Raw genomic sequence first — 14,967 nt, forward strand, 5'->3', positions numbered from 1 at the left:
TTAAGTATACTAACACATGTATACTCAGGGTTTTTGTCTGCTTTAAAGCTGCTAGGAGTCCTCTCTCTCTTCTTTTGACCCAGCTTTTTGTAAGAGATGTCTGTATCAGCTGTCACCATTTTCTTATTTGTGATTCATTACTACTGAAGTGTTTATCCTGAGTTCATCGATCCCCTTGTTGCGAAATCAAGCATCTTCATTTTAGTCTTTGTGTTGCTTGTTATCTCTGTAGCTTTTGACATTGTTGGCTACTTCTTCCTCTTTGAACTCTGGATTATCCTGGCTTTGAATACATTCTGTCAGGAAGCCATGTGGATTCTCTTAATAAAACCAGAACCTTATGGTTCCAGTAGTTCCAGGTAGACACATCCATCTCCAGTTAAGCAGGTTTATTTGGGACTGAAGGTCCAACATTCTCTGAGATTTGCTTTGCTTTGACAATTTCTCGGTAATTATCATTGTTACTACTACCATCATGCTGGGTGGAGTGGTGACAGGCAGTGCTGGAGTCACGTATGTTTTCACAAGTCTTCCCTTATTTCCTATAAGGCACTGAGGCCAAAGGAATATTTCAAAGAGATTTGCCATTGCATTTTTAGTAAAGTATTTTAAAAAGGTTCTTGTCTCAGTGGAGTTCATTGCAGCATTGTTGTATAATAATGAAAGATTATGGATAACAAAAATGTCCATCAATAGGGGAATGTATGAATGCTTTATATCTATACAGGAGATACTGGGCAGCTAGTAAAATGAAAGAAGTAGACCTAAATGTATAGACAATATATAGGAAACAAAAATCAAAGGAGCAGGTCTCCACCTTATATGTCATCTGTCTGTCTCATAATTTGTAATGGAAAAACCCTACAGAACAGAACTATGTATAAATGTTTAACACTGGAAAATATCTTGGTGTCTGCTCATCAGACCATTCTGAGTGATGTCATCTGAGGGAGCAGAAGTGGACGATGTTATGAGTTTCTTTATCTCCTTTTTATATTTCTGAAAACAATATTGATTTTGGAGATTTTTTAAAGTAGAAGGGATATCAGCTTATGACCTATTCGTACTTGCCTTGCTCTCTTCCTCTTGGGTTACATCTTTGCTTTTTTCATTTTCGTTCTAAACTCTAGCCACGCTGAGTCTGCTTAGTGGGCTTCTCCTGTCTTAATCCTGCTCACCCCTCAGGAATTGCCTTTGGTTCCCTGAAAAGCACTCCTGGATTACTCACACTTATTTTATTACCTTTCCTCTGTGTTCGCATGGCATGCTGGGAAATCTCCCTTAGTCACTGGTGTCTAGGGCAGGCGCTGTTATTTGACTTTGTATTCCATGGACCTGAGCATAGTACCCAGCACATGGTAGAGATTCATTAAAGGTGGTTTCACTGTTAAAATAATAAAGCAGAAAATTTGGAGTAGATCGTCTTAATACCAGCATGTCCTTTGTGTGGGTTGTCATATTATGCCATTTTTTTCTTGAAGCTCTGTGTGAAGAAACATATTTTAATGAAACTTCAGTTTATATCTCAAGATGTGTTGTGTTTATGTTGATAGGCTTTCTTAACAGAACTCCAGGCAGTTTATTTAAATGTAATATGATTTCTTCATTACAGTTGGAGGACAGGAGATTGATAATTTCATACTTCATTGTAACACAAAACATTAATACGGAATTTTTTATATTATCTCCAAATGCATTAATTAAAGAAAACCTTCATTTGTGCGCTTCAAAAATGTGTTATGTTGACTTAGGCAGAAGGATACGTAAAAATTAATGTTTCTTCTCCATATAAATTGCTTGTCTAACACTTTGTTTTCTTTATAGGTTCAACAGATAGATCGAGTGGTAGAAGTTGTGGAGGAAACAATTAAAGGTAATTGTGGAAAGTGAAATAAGCATGTGTATATATTGTTTGAACTATATTATAAAAATACTGCTTAGTTAATACTTGTAAAGGGTTTTTGTTAAAGTTATTTTTAGACAAAATCATAAAATTTTGTCCTTGACTGCTTTGTGCATTGACCAGTCCAAATGTAGGAGGCATATATTTGGTTAGCTTATATATAAATCAGATCATAGTCTTTTTTTGTTTTTTAATTTAATTAAAAATTTTTTTCTTTGCAGGGGAGAGGTAATTAGGTTTATTTATTTATTTATTTCAATGGAGGTACTGGGGATTGAACCCAAGACCTCGTGCATGCTAAGCACGAGCTTTACCACTGAGTTATACCCTCCTCCCACATCATAGTCTTTAAAAATTAAAAAAAATTTTTTTTTTAGTATAAAATAGATTTAATTTGAATCTCAGGTCAGGAAGACAGAGTTTAGTCAACTTTAAAATAAGGAAATGATTTTATTTGCATTCTTTTGCAGTTTTATTAAGATATAACTGACATTATTTGCATGTTTTATATCACATAATTAGTTGTACTTAACCTTTTTAAGTACTTTTAAAAGGAGTATTCAATTTTGATGCCTCGTCTATGTATAATTTTTGTAGTTATGAGAAAATGGATGGTTATGTGAGAAAACATGATAGTTATATGAGAAAAAATATAATTATAGGAGAACATAGAATTATGCTGTAATTGTTTCATTAACTAGTGTTCAATAAGAATCTGAAATGAGAATCTGTGAAGTCATTAAGAAACATTTTAAATTCTGTGTATTAAGTTTTAAATATTTATAGTCTACTTTTCTTCTGTTAGTGCAAGTCAAAACTGACAATATGAACAACATAGAAGAGGCATCAAAATTGAATACTGCTTTTAAAAGTACTTAAAAAGGATAACTACAACTAATTATGTGACATAAAACATGCAAACAACCGGAGAAGTCATGGTATAGTGTAAAAGTTGTGTCAAACATAGGAGCACAGGCATCGGGGTTAGTTTGCATGGATTCAAATTCCAACTCTGCCTTAATGCTTGTTCAGTTGGGCTTCTTGAAGCAGAGCTTCAGGGTTGCTTCGGGATGTTGTTTCCTGTCTTGAGTACCAGATGTATACTGGCCACTAAATATTTTTTTTAAATTAATGACAGTGAAGACAATACAGGAGAAAATCTAGGTGATGGTGGGTATGATGATGACTTCATAGGTGCAACACCAACACAAGTGAGCCATAATGTAAACTATGAACTTGAGAGATCTGCACCAGGAACTGGGGATGGTGAGCAAATATGTATTTCTTATTATATCACAATATCGCAAAAGGCCTGTCACCTCCAGTTTGGGTTAATTAGGGATAGCTTCTCACTGAAGAGCTTTGCTTGAGTAGATTTATTGGAGAGACTGCAATCGGATTTAATTGTGATAGTCTGTCTACCGCAAGAGACAAGTTGAAGATGAAGTTGGTTTCAGGGTGGGAAGGCTGACAAATTGCGTCTTAGTAATACAACAAGATAATTTTAGAGATGGAAGAAGTAATTTTGGTACATGCCCATACTTTGACCAAAGAGAGGGTTAAGTGACTCATCTGAGATCTCCTAGTTGCTGGTGATCTGGGCCTGTCAGTGAAACTTCCATTCTTCATTTCCTGTTTCTGTTGCTAATAGAAGTTAGTTAAGTGTCACAAGGGCCACACTGTTTCTCTGCTTCTTGGTTGTCTTTCAGTAAATTACTTTTCTGAGGCTCAGTTTTCTCAGTGTAAATTGGAGAGGATTAAATGAAAAAGACTTTTGAGATACTTGGGATATACTGGGCAGAAATTCATGTGAATGTTGATTTCTTACTACCTCCTTAATACCTAGACTGCTGGGATAAAATAACTAACCTTTTATATCAGTGACCCTCCTTTCAATCAGTGTATATATGGCTGTCATTTTCTGGGATTATTTTACTTTCCTGCATGTGTACCTTCCCTCGTTGCCTGTTATTTACCAGATTAATTTGTGACTTCCAGCTCATTCTACCATTTTCACTTTTTCTTCTGTTAGTTCCATATGTACACCTTTTCCTCCAGCCAGTTGTACTATTTGATGTTCCTTGTATATTACTTGCAGTTTGCTTTACATTCATTTTAGGATACTGCACTGAAGTGGCTAAGTTCTGTTTGCCCCCCCCCCAGATCCATTCTCTACCCTTCTCCACCTTGCTGTGTGTCCATGGCCCCCCCCCCCCCCCGATCTGTGTGATTGCGTCAGTAGGATCCTTGCTACCTGGCGCCTAGTTGGATTTCTCCAGTTAGAGGTTGAAAGTGTGGCTGAAGTGTGAGATAGGAGGGTTCACTCCCCTCTCTCACTCCCTGTTTCCCTGCTCATCCTGAATGGGTTGCTTCCCTAACCTGAATCTCACAGCTCCTGTCAGGGGACCCTCTCTATTCTTCTGTTTCTCCAGGCTCCTCTCCTTTGCCTTTTCAAGCCTGGGGTGGAAACAGCACCCCCTTGTTGCTGGCCTGGGGCTACTGCATTGTCTCTTGGTTTTCCTAACCTTGCCAAACTTCAGTAAATAGTCCCGTTATTAAAATCTCTTCAATTATGCAGTGTGCCATCTGCTTTGCTGGGTTCCTTATTGATAAATGCTCCATGGAGAAGAAGTTCTGCCCAGAAGGGCCAGGTGGAATATGGCCTGACCAGAGGGTTTTGCGTTGTCTTGTTTCCACATTTGATTCCTGTTGGGCTTTCTTCATATGTCTTCCTTGAAGGAGGCTTGGACATACAGCCTCTGCTGCAGCCTGTTTGCATTCTTATGTTATACCAAGTAACGTAATGTATTAATAAGATATATTGGTGATAAAAACATTTAAATGATAAAAACATTGGTATAATTTACAATAAAACCATCAAAACATATTCCATTTGTATCTGTCTTGGTTGGAGCAAAATGGAAAATTTAAGTTTTTCTGAATGAGTTCTTATTCTTTCACTAGTGGCCTGAATATTCCATCCATTTATAGCATTTGTTTTTAGGAGAGACCCTATTATAATGACTTTAGGATTTTTTTTTTATCATCTTGATAATTCAAGATTTGTAACTAAATCCAAGGAAAGAAGTATAGTGTTGAAAGATTTTACAGTTATTTCTTTATTTTAAAAATACTCATATATCCCTTAGTCTTGGTTTCTATGGTCATTAACCCCCCCCCCCCTTTTTTTTTAGTCCTAAGTAAAATCTCTGAAGGGAATATAAATTGGGCTATTTATTCTGATATATGTACATGAAGTCCTTTAAACAAACAAAAAAAACCTTAAAATTTTTTTTTTGTCTTTGTAAGACAGTCTAAGCAGATAAGTAAGACCAATGGTTGGTCTTACTTACATTGTGTATTGAAAATAGAAAAATGTTTTTGCTATTAAATCCTATTCTTCTCTAGTCAGTCTCTAATAAAGGAGGCCTCTGCTGTTTTAATATGTTAGCTGGTATTTCATTTTGTCTAATTCCAAATGCCTGCAGTGTTGTTAATTCAAGGCTTTCCCAATATGGTACAATCTGCATGTTCGATTGATTTTTCATTTCCCCTAACTTCTCAGTAATTGATGTGATCTTGGATTAGGCTGACCTAAATTCCCAAGATACTTCACCAAATAGCTCTTTGTTATTTAATGCATTGCTATTAATCTTCACTCTGTCAGAATTGTACTTTGCATTTGATACTAATTTAGAATATAAACTCTATAAATTGAGACTGTGAGGCGCAACTGTATCAAGTGTGGTTTTATTAGTGTTAATGACTTTAGTGACCTCCCTACGAAGTCCAGTAGTGATTTACTTGAGGATGTTTCCGAACTTAATAAGTAAGTGAATAGAGCTTAGATATGTAGCATTGTTCACCTGGACACTGTTGGACCACAGAAACACATCTGCTTTTTCAGTATTTGCTTTTCAATAAAATAATTATATTGATTTTCAAAATATGGTTTGAAAGGGTGCTCTTACACGTCCTCTCATCATCTGTAATCTTCTACCTGTTACTGTGGTCTAAATATCATGGAAAAAGTTATGCATTGGTTTTACACATTGGAAACGCTTCCCAGTCTCACTAGTGTAGAGCAGTGATAACTTCTGCTTTCCCATAACTAAACGGGCCAGAAATTTATTGCTGTTATTTAGCTTTTTACAATGAGCCTGTTTTAAGTTTATGTACCGGATTAATACGGGATGACAGTTTGGTAAACACTGCATGTTGCCACCTTCTTAAATGTGGCACTTTATGCCCTGTTCAGTCCCCTTTCCTGTCTTCTCCCTCTGGTTCCTCCAAATAACCGTAGTCCTCTAGCTTTACATGTCCCCTGTACTTTTTATATACATTATTTCTAGAACAACTTTCTTTTTATTCATTGTATCTCTTCCAGATAGCATTTTTCAAATCATAATAGCCTTAGAAATGAGAACAGAGTTCTTCATGATCCCATATAGCAAAGTTCTACCATGTGACTTTAAGTTGGTTTTTCACATCAATTTAGTCTGTAATGGCTGGTTTGGAATTACAGTTGCAAAGGACTGTTTATTAGACAAACCACTGTGTCATGTCTTGTCTGTATTTCTATAATTTTGTAACTTTATTAGCTAAATTATCATTCCTGTTTCTAGCCACAGAAATGCTCAGCAGTCCTGGTATTAATTTATTTGCCACAAAATAGCCAATAGATGCTCTTGAAAGAGTATTCTTTAAATATTGTAAATAGTCATGTTAAGTAACTTTAAGTTTGTCTAATATTTTTCTGTCTCAAAGCTTTGAAAACTCAGATAAGTGCTGAAGTGTGTTCCCAGGTGAATTCTGCTGTGTTGGCTTCAGAATTGTGTTACATGTTTTAGTTTGTTTGAAATTTAATTACACTGCTTTTGTGTGTTCAGCACTTACATTTCCTTTTCTGTTCAAAGATGTGTTATCTTACGGTTTGCAACCACCTTTTATTATTAATGGAATTTACTGATATGAAGACTTGGGTATTTCATCAATTTTGATTTTTTTGTTGTTGTTCCTGGGTAGAAGTGGGGAGGGTGCATAGTGCTGAATAGTTTGTTAGGTTGATGATCCAGTTGTAGTTTTCACACAACACTGTTACAGTGGTTCACTGGATTTGATTGTTCAGAACAAGGAAAGGAAATTACTTAAGTCTGAACCTCTCACGACCTAGCCCTGTGTTAGTGATCCCACTGATCTGTTTGGTAAAGTAGCCCCATCCTTCCTTGTTTGAATATTAATGAGGACTTGCCCACTGTGAAAATTGGGCTTGCATGTTAATTCTTTGCAAATCTTGATTTGATATTGCCTTGACAGATGGCACGCAAGTGAGACTATAAGTATTGTTGAGTTCTCTAAAAGTGCATTCTTGTAGTCTAGACTTCTGTGAAAATTGTTACTGTTAAAACAGTCTATCGGGTTTAAACATTAATCATGTCTATATATTAATAATTTTATTTCAGGTTTTTGATACTCTTCAGATACAAGATTCTAGTTTCTATGCACTCTAATAGGATTTATTTAGTAAAAAATGCCACATGGAGCAATTAATCTTGTTTTGAGGCTCTCGTAGGAAACATGAAAGTAGAATTTTTTAAAGACTTCAGTATGCTTAAGTTCTTCCTTTCTTGTAACTTTCTTCTTAGAGAATTGGCATGTGGTTCAGTGCTGTTATACTCTGCATGCATCTATGTGTTTTATTATATATCTGGAAGAGTTTTCCTCTTCATTTAAAGAATCTACTATTTTTGTTTAGTAAAATGTAGTGAGAATAGTTGGGACTATAAACTTAGAGAAAATAATCTTAGCAGCTTTGTTACATTTTTAAAATAGAGGATGAAGTTGTAGGTTGATTGTGGTATTTTCAGTTCAGCTATTCTTATTTAACACAATAGTAAATTGTATTGTATGGATAATTCTTCTTTAGTACTTTATAGCTGAGTTCAATAAAAATAGTGGGTTCTTGAGTACTTTATAGTTGGGTTCCTTAAAAATAAAGTGGAAACCAGGTCCTGTTAGGAGTGTACTATCTAAAATTGCAATAGCAAAATAAAATAGGCATAAAAATTATGATCATTTTTGAAAAAAATACTGAAATGCAAATACATTATTGCCAGTAAAATCCTAAATTATATCACAGCCAAGTGAAAAAACTAGCAACATAGAGCAATTTGATGGCTCAGATGTAACTAGATGAGAAATTTAAATCTGATTTTCTCTTTTTCTTGAAAATGTTGACTATTTGAAGAATTTACTTAAACGACTTGTAGGATGTCATTTGTTAGGTGTTGCCATTGACCTTTCCTTAGAAAACCTAATGTTGTTAGCAGTTGATACGCTGAAAGAATGCTCAGTTGATACTAAAGCTTTGTATCTTAACGTTCTGAGATGCGTGTCTTTTACAAGTTCATTCTGTAGCACTCTACAAAGAATGCAGCAGATATGTAGCAGTTACTTCTGAGACTTGGAGAATAAATACGAATTTCATACACTTCTTACTTTGAGGGTGGGGGAAACTCATTTGCAGAATCTCCAGTTAGGATATCAAAGATGGATGGATTTTTAAAAGTAGAAGTTTATCAGTACTACCGTTTTATAATGAAGTGTACATTTTATTGAGTAATAAAGGAATAGTAATTGAAATGTCTTTATAAAAGATGGTTTCTAACACATTAAACCTTTATGGTTACTCTGAAAATTCAAGTGTACCATTTCTTTAAGCTGCACAGAAGGCTGACTGTGATGGGTAAAAATCGTGGACTGAGATATATGGGGAGCTGTGTTGAAATACTACTTGGTTCTACTGCTGACTGTCATGTTTAACAACCCACCCAACCTCACTGATTTTCCGTTTCCTGGTTTGTGAATTGTATGACATGGAAGGTCCTTTCAGCTCTGAAATTCTAGGAGTGTTGGAATCTGCAAAATAAAAGTGAGTTTCAGAGCCTGTCATTAGAATGAGATGTTGACATTTTGGACAGTGATCTCTAGCAAAAGTTATTATAATGTGACTAGTTTTTTCTCAACACCCTAATCTCCATGTGCCAGATTTTACTTTTTCTTTCTTGGTGCCTCCCTACTTACAAAATGAAGTTGAAGATGTTGGTGACATACCATGCAGTTTTCCTTCATACGTCTCTGTATTCTCCAGTGAGGAGGGTCTTGAATAAAGCACAGTTCTCAGACTCCTTTGCCTTTACTCCACCCCGTGGTAATGCTGCCCTGGGTGCTGATTTGATAGGCAGCGTACTTCCCAGTGTTGCATAAGAATTTGGTGCTTCTCTGAAGCAATTTTCATTTTTACCCTGGAGCGTGCTTGAGACAGGCAGTTTTCGTCTTGGTTGGTGACTGAGATTGCTGGGGGGCAGTGATTCTCAAGGGTGTTTGCTGGGAGAGGATTCCTAGCCAGGGTGGGGAAATGGCAGGGTGGTTTACCAGACCCTGGGGGTTGGAGATTCTGCCATGTGGCCCCTCACCTAGAATCACTGCATTGTGAGCCCCTGTTACAGCAGTACGGATCGTATCACTCGTATGTCCTGGGGGTGGTAACACAGCCACGGCTCTCCAGGTGCTTAGACTTACCCAGGATCATCCTGGGACACTGCTTACACCTTCTTTCTCCTCCCTCATGTTCGAGAAATTGGAGCAGAATGCAAGTGAGTAATTTAATAGGGGTGACCTTGAATCTACTTTACCTTATATATTTAAAAAATCATTCGCAAATCTGATTACCATTATCAATGCAATTATTTGTGACCTATTTCCTAGCCCTCCAGAGGTTTAAAAATAAATGGGATCTGACTTTAACTTGGAGTGTTGGAAAGTTTAAAAAATCTCCTTGCCATCTTGCTTTGAGAAACTTCATTAGCACTATAGGTCTTGATAGGATTACAGTTGCATTAATTATAGTAGCATCTGTAATTAACTTGTCTCGCTCTTCGTAGCTTACCCTTTCGTGTACATTAATTCATTTGTACTCCGCAGGAACCCTGGCATTGCTGATTACACAGCTAGGCAGCCATGCCCTGTAATTTGAAACCTAGTCTTCTAATCTCAAGTTCTTTGCTTGCTGTTAAGCTGCTTACCTTGAATGCAGGGAAGTAAGAAAGTGAGACCCTGTATTGTTACCTCCATCCCCCGTGCCTGTTGACTAAGGTCACGGCTCACCCATTTCTAGTTCCCTGAAATATGAAATATCCTGACTTACACATTTTCTTCCTGCACATTTCTTGTTTCCTCCTGCATCTCTTTCTCCCTCTCCTCCTTCTCAGTTTTACTTCCTGTTTTATTTCGTGCCCACAGGAAAAAAAAAATTCTTTGTAAGTTGTTAATAAAGATTTGTTTTATTTTTAAAAATTCTGAAAAGAATATTTTAGTCTTACTGTGCTATACTAGTGCTTAATTTAGGAAAGGAGTGAGTAAAAGTGTTCCTTAACCATAAGCAAACCAGTAAAAAGGTAATTTAACCAATACAAAGCTAAAGAGATTCTGCAGAGAATGTTGTGTGTTTTTTAAGGGTAATTTTGGAAGGTTTTGAAGTGAAACAGACTTTATACAGGTTTTTACTGTCATGATTAGGTCAAGAAAATCCATAGTTTTTCCAGGATATCCCTGGGTTTTTAAATTCTAGTTTTGTGTTTAGGCCAGGTAAGCACTGAAGCTGTAACAGGGAAGATTTCAGTGTAGATAACTTTGAGTCTTTAACATTTCATATTCAGCATTAATTATAACTTCTTAAAATCAAGTTTTAAAAATAGTATTTGACCAGCCTTTTGATGAGAATAAGAAGGCATCTCAAGCTCACATAATTTCCACCTCATAAACTATGTTTAGAAACATTTGATTTTGAAGGTGTGGTTTTTTTTTTTTTTTCCCACAGTGGGCCTCCTTGAGGTCAAATCTTTTTTTTTTTTTAAATTGAGTTATAGTCAGTTTACAATGTTGTGTCAAATTCCAGTGTAGAGCACAGTTTTTCAGTTATACATGAACATACATATATTCATTGTCACATTTTTTTTCGCTGTGAGCTACCACAAGATCTTGTATATATTTCCCTGTGCTAATAAAATCTTTTCAGTGGAATCTGGTTTTAACGATAAGCGGTTTTAAGAAGTGGAAAATGACCAGCAAGCAGGAATTGTAGCAAAGAACTATGCTTGCTGTGTTAGTAGTATTGTGTCCAAGTGTCCGGTGAAATCTAGATTGTCGTGTTCATAAATTGTATCTTGCTCAGCCTCCCACACTGTAGTGTCACCTCTCTTTGAAGCCTTTCCTCATTTTTTCTGGGAAAGTTGACCACTCTCTCATGGTGTCCCACTGTCCCTAGAAACACTAATCAGACCATCTCTGACACTTCATCCCAGTGGTTTGTTCACAAGTTTGTTTTCCTCAACACCTTAAATCTCTTTAAATCAGTGTGGTAACTCAAGACAGAATAGATTTTGTGTGTGTGTGTGGGGGTGTATTTGGAGAGTCATTATGTTGTATTTAAATATTGATAAAATAATATTTCATACATACTTCATTTTTTAAGCTCATCTATAGGATGTTGGAACTTTTGAGTTACGCATTTGCATTGTTGTATTGTGTTGTGATATAAAATGTACATCTTCTTTTTCTTTACATTTCTACAGTTATTTCATTGTCCCCATGTCTATAAAGGGCAGTGATAGTGGCTGTCACAAGGGGTGGAGGAGCAAGAGTGTGAATTTAAAGCCAGGACATAAGCACCAGATGCCCTCTTCCCTGACTTCTCTTTTAGATTGCCTTTCTGCTGCCCACAGCCCAGGTGTGTGTACCTCTGTTTGGAGATGGATAGACAGGCATTTTTAAGATCTATAGATGGGACAGCTCTCCATCTCTCTCTGCTTCCCACCTCTCCTCTGTCACACTTTATAATGACTTGAATAACAGCAGGAGGAACTTGACATATTCATTCATGATGGGAGGTAGGAATTTGAGCTTCAGTTTCTAAAAGTTAAATGTGACTCACAAGTTCCTTGTTCTTGTATTTTACTGTTCTCATTTTCTGGGAGCTTGAATGCCAGCTATTGTAAGGACTGTTATCTCTGCTTCCGTCACCTGGTGCAGTTTAATGTTGGGAATACAGTTTGGAGTCTGAGCGGTGATTAAGCTCTTGCACTGCTGCCATGGATGCTTTACTTACCGACACTGCAGCACTGAGTAGCTTTATTGGTGGAAACATTAAAGCCTTGAGGCTACTGAAATTTAGAATTCAGGAGATCCTATTGTAGCAAGACAGCCAATGAACTGAGTTCTTTTAAGGGTCAGTTCTTATGTGGAGTTACTGACAGGGGAGTGCTTTGACTGTTGAATGCTTTGACGTACACTTTGATATTTTAAAATACTACTTTTTATTGAACTGTAGTTGATTTACAGTGTTAGTTTCAGGTGTACAGCAAAGCGATTCAGTTATACATATACATATGTATACACATATGTTTTCAGAATCTTTTCCTTTATTGATTATTACAAGGTATTGAATATAGTTTCCTGTGCTTTATAGTAGGTCCCTGTTTTTTGTTCATTTTATATATAGTAGGGTGTACAATTGATTTAGATTGTGAAAAATAAGTTGGCACCACACAAATCTCCTCTTACTATTATAAAAGGTATATTTGCTTGCAAAAGATGTAATTAAATCTAAAATTAAATGTTTCTGGTAATTGGCTTCCAGAAGGTGTCTCCATTAATGTAAGAAGACATCTTGCTTATGAGGATTATTCCTTATGTGTATTCTTTGTTTAGTATGATTACCAATACTGCTGTGCAAATAGAAGAAAAAATTGCCTCAGAACATTCCATTCCAACGTGTTTTCATCCTTTTATCTTCTATAGTTCTGGATCATGCATACATTTCAGATCATTTTAATTATAGTGTAGATACTTTTTATCGTGCAGCAAGAGTTTTTTTTTTTTAACATTTGTTTTATTGAGTAATAGTCATTTCAGCAAGAGTTTTGTTATTAAATAATCCTCAAACTTTTGGGAGATTTAAATTTTGTAGTATGACCTTATCTTAGCTTTCTCTCTAAGCCCTGCTGGTAACTTCAGTACCTTAGAAGGTTCTTACAACATCTTGATTCACACCTTGAATTCTGTCTTTTTGGACAGTTTATTCTTATCATTCTGCTCTTACTTTAATATCTTTTTCTAGGTGTCATTGTTCAATAAACATTTGAACTCTTCATACTTGCTGAAATCTTAGTAGCTAAAATTGACGCTTGCATTGTGGTCATTTTGTCTTTTTGAGTCAGTTCTAGGATTTCGCATAAAGTTTTCCCACCTAGGCATGTGACACAGCTGCTTCTTTGATTTGACCCAACTTCTTTGTTTTAATTTGCTTTCTTCTTTCAAAATGAAAATATTTAGAGGGGAAGTTACTTACGAGTGAGTATTAGAGAATGCTTGCTTTCTTGAGAGGAACCTGTGTATGAGGAATGCCATTGAATGGAGTAGAGAGAAACTTGGCTGAATTTTTGGTTTTCTTTGTAATTAAGTAGTTAAAACGCCTGTGAAGGATATGTCAAGGAACAACTCCAAGCATTTTGTAGAAAAACTGAGTAAATTAACATCACTTTCTAATGTTCTGAAACAGTATTCAAATTGATGTGACTAAATTTACTTAAGTGAAAATTAATGTCTGCAGTGCAATTTACTCTTCTTTTTTTTTTCTTTTTGCTTGAATTTTCTGCCAGTCTTCTCTCACCCTCTGCCCCCAGTATCGTGTTGAATTGCTTTACTAGGCAGTTTTCCAGCAGGCCGACCCAGAGTTGAGGTCTTGTGAATGTCTGTTAATAGGACTGAATTTGTGTGAAGTGAGCAGTTAGTAAGAGATGGAAAAAAAACCTTGGCCTGAGGCCTCTGGTGGTGGTGGAGGTGGGTGGTCACATATTAAGGAAGTAGTGAATGGCCTTTAAAATTACGTGGGATGAATGAAGTATTGAAGGACGGTCTGGCTGTTTATAGAGCCTTTAGAAGAAAAAGAAATTAAAGGGAAGAGAAATAAACAATTGGCGTCCAAGTTGCTGAATTACTGTTGCTTCTGTAATGTGTCATGATATTCTAAAGCTAATTTGTACAACCCATTTTAGCTTTGAGAACCAGAGGGGGAAGGATTGGTTTCTATGTAGACATATAATTTAATTAATATATATTTTGTAGGTGGGCCTTTTTTCGTCACCCAATTTATATATACATACAATTTAAAAAATATATACGTATATGCTTATATTCCAGAGGTTGGTTCTTTTTGCTTGTGAATGACCATTCTAATTGGCTTTCTGACATGTTGACAGACTAGGCTTTCTATAATGTTTGGGTGGGATGTTTTTCCTCAGCTCAAATAATATTCAACACAATTGGCACTGTGGGATTTGGAAAAGATTTTTGCTCTTAAAGATCATAAACAACATTGAATATTGATTCAATGAATATAGCAATTATTGTATAAAAACATGCCTTTTTCCATAGAGGTTGTTCAGTATTGTGAATTCACAAATGTGCATATAATAGTGAACTATATAAAGCAAACTAGCTTTTGGTTCAATATTTTGTAATATACAGTAATTTTAGCTAATAAAATGGTTAGTAACATTCTTTAGTGGATTAGAACACATGTAAAAACCAGCACGGAGTCAGGGGTTTGTAACTGATTTATAAATAACTGCTGAAAGCCTCAGGCTTAAAATTAAATTTGGTTTTAACAGGACTGAATTTTATGTGACACTTGTAACAACGTAGAAAGATGTTTATTAAAGATGGTTAAGAAACCCACTGAGACATATTTGACCATTATTTAGAGGAGATGAAATGTGAATTTACATTGAAAATGGGAAAGATAAAAGATCTTGGATGTAGAACATTTGATTACGTCCCGTTCTATGAATAGAGCACTCTTATTTTTTCGGCCTTGTATTAAAATCACATATCTCTATTTCAATCACTAACGTCTTTGTTGCCGTCTTCTCAGTGGTCTCATGTTATTACCAGTTGATCTGGTCACACGAAGCATTGTCGTTCCCATCTGTTCCTTTTGTTACTTC

The 14,967-nt window shown here is 35.9% G+C and overlaps 1 protein-coding gene across 7 annotated transcripts in view; it reads left to right on the forward strand.

The window, feature by feature from the left end:
* The window catches only part of CDKAL1 (CDKAL1 threonylcarbamoyladenosine tRNA methylthiotransferase), a 721,370-nt gene that overhangs the window by 168,446 nt on the left and 537,957 nt on the right, over positions 1–14,967 (forward strand). For all 7 annotated transcript variants that reach the window (XR_012500987.1, XM_010974252.3, XM_010974251.3 and 4 more), the window contains one exon: positions 1,825–1,873. Coding sequence is in view for 6 of the 7 variants with exons in the window: in XM_010974252.3 (XP_010972554.2) it covers positions 1,825–1,873 (49 nt within the window). In the remaining variant the exon portion in view is untranslated. The remainder of the gene's footprint in view (positions 1–1,824; positions 1,874–14,967) is intronic.

Source organism: Camelus bactrianus, chromosome 20, assembly GCF_048773025.1.
Source record: "Camelus bactrianus isolate YW-2024 breed Bactrian camel chromosome 20, ASM4877302v1, whole genome shotgun sequence".
NCBI classification, from domain to species: Eukaryota; Metazoa; Chordata; class Mammalia; order Artiodactyla; family Camelidae; genus Camelus; species Camelus bactrianus.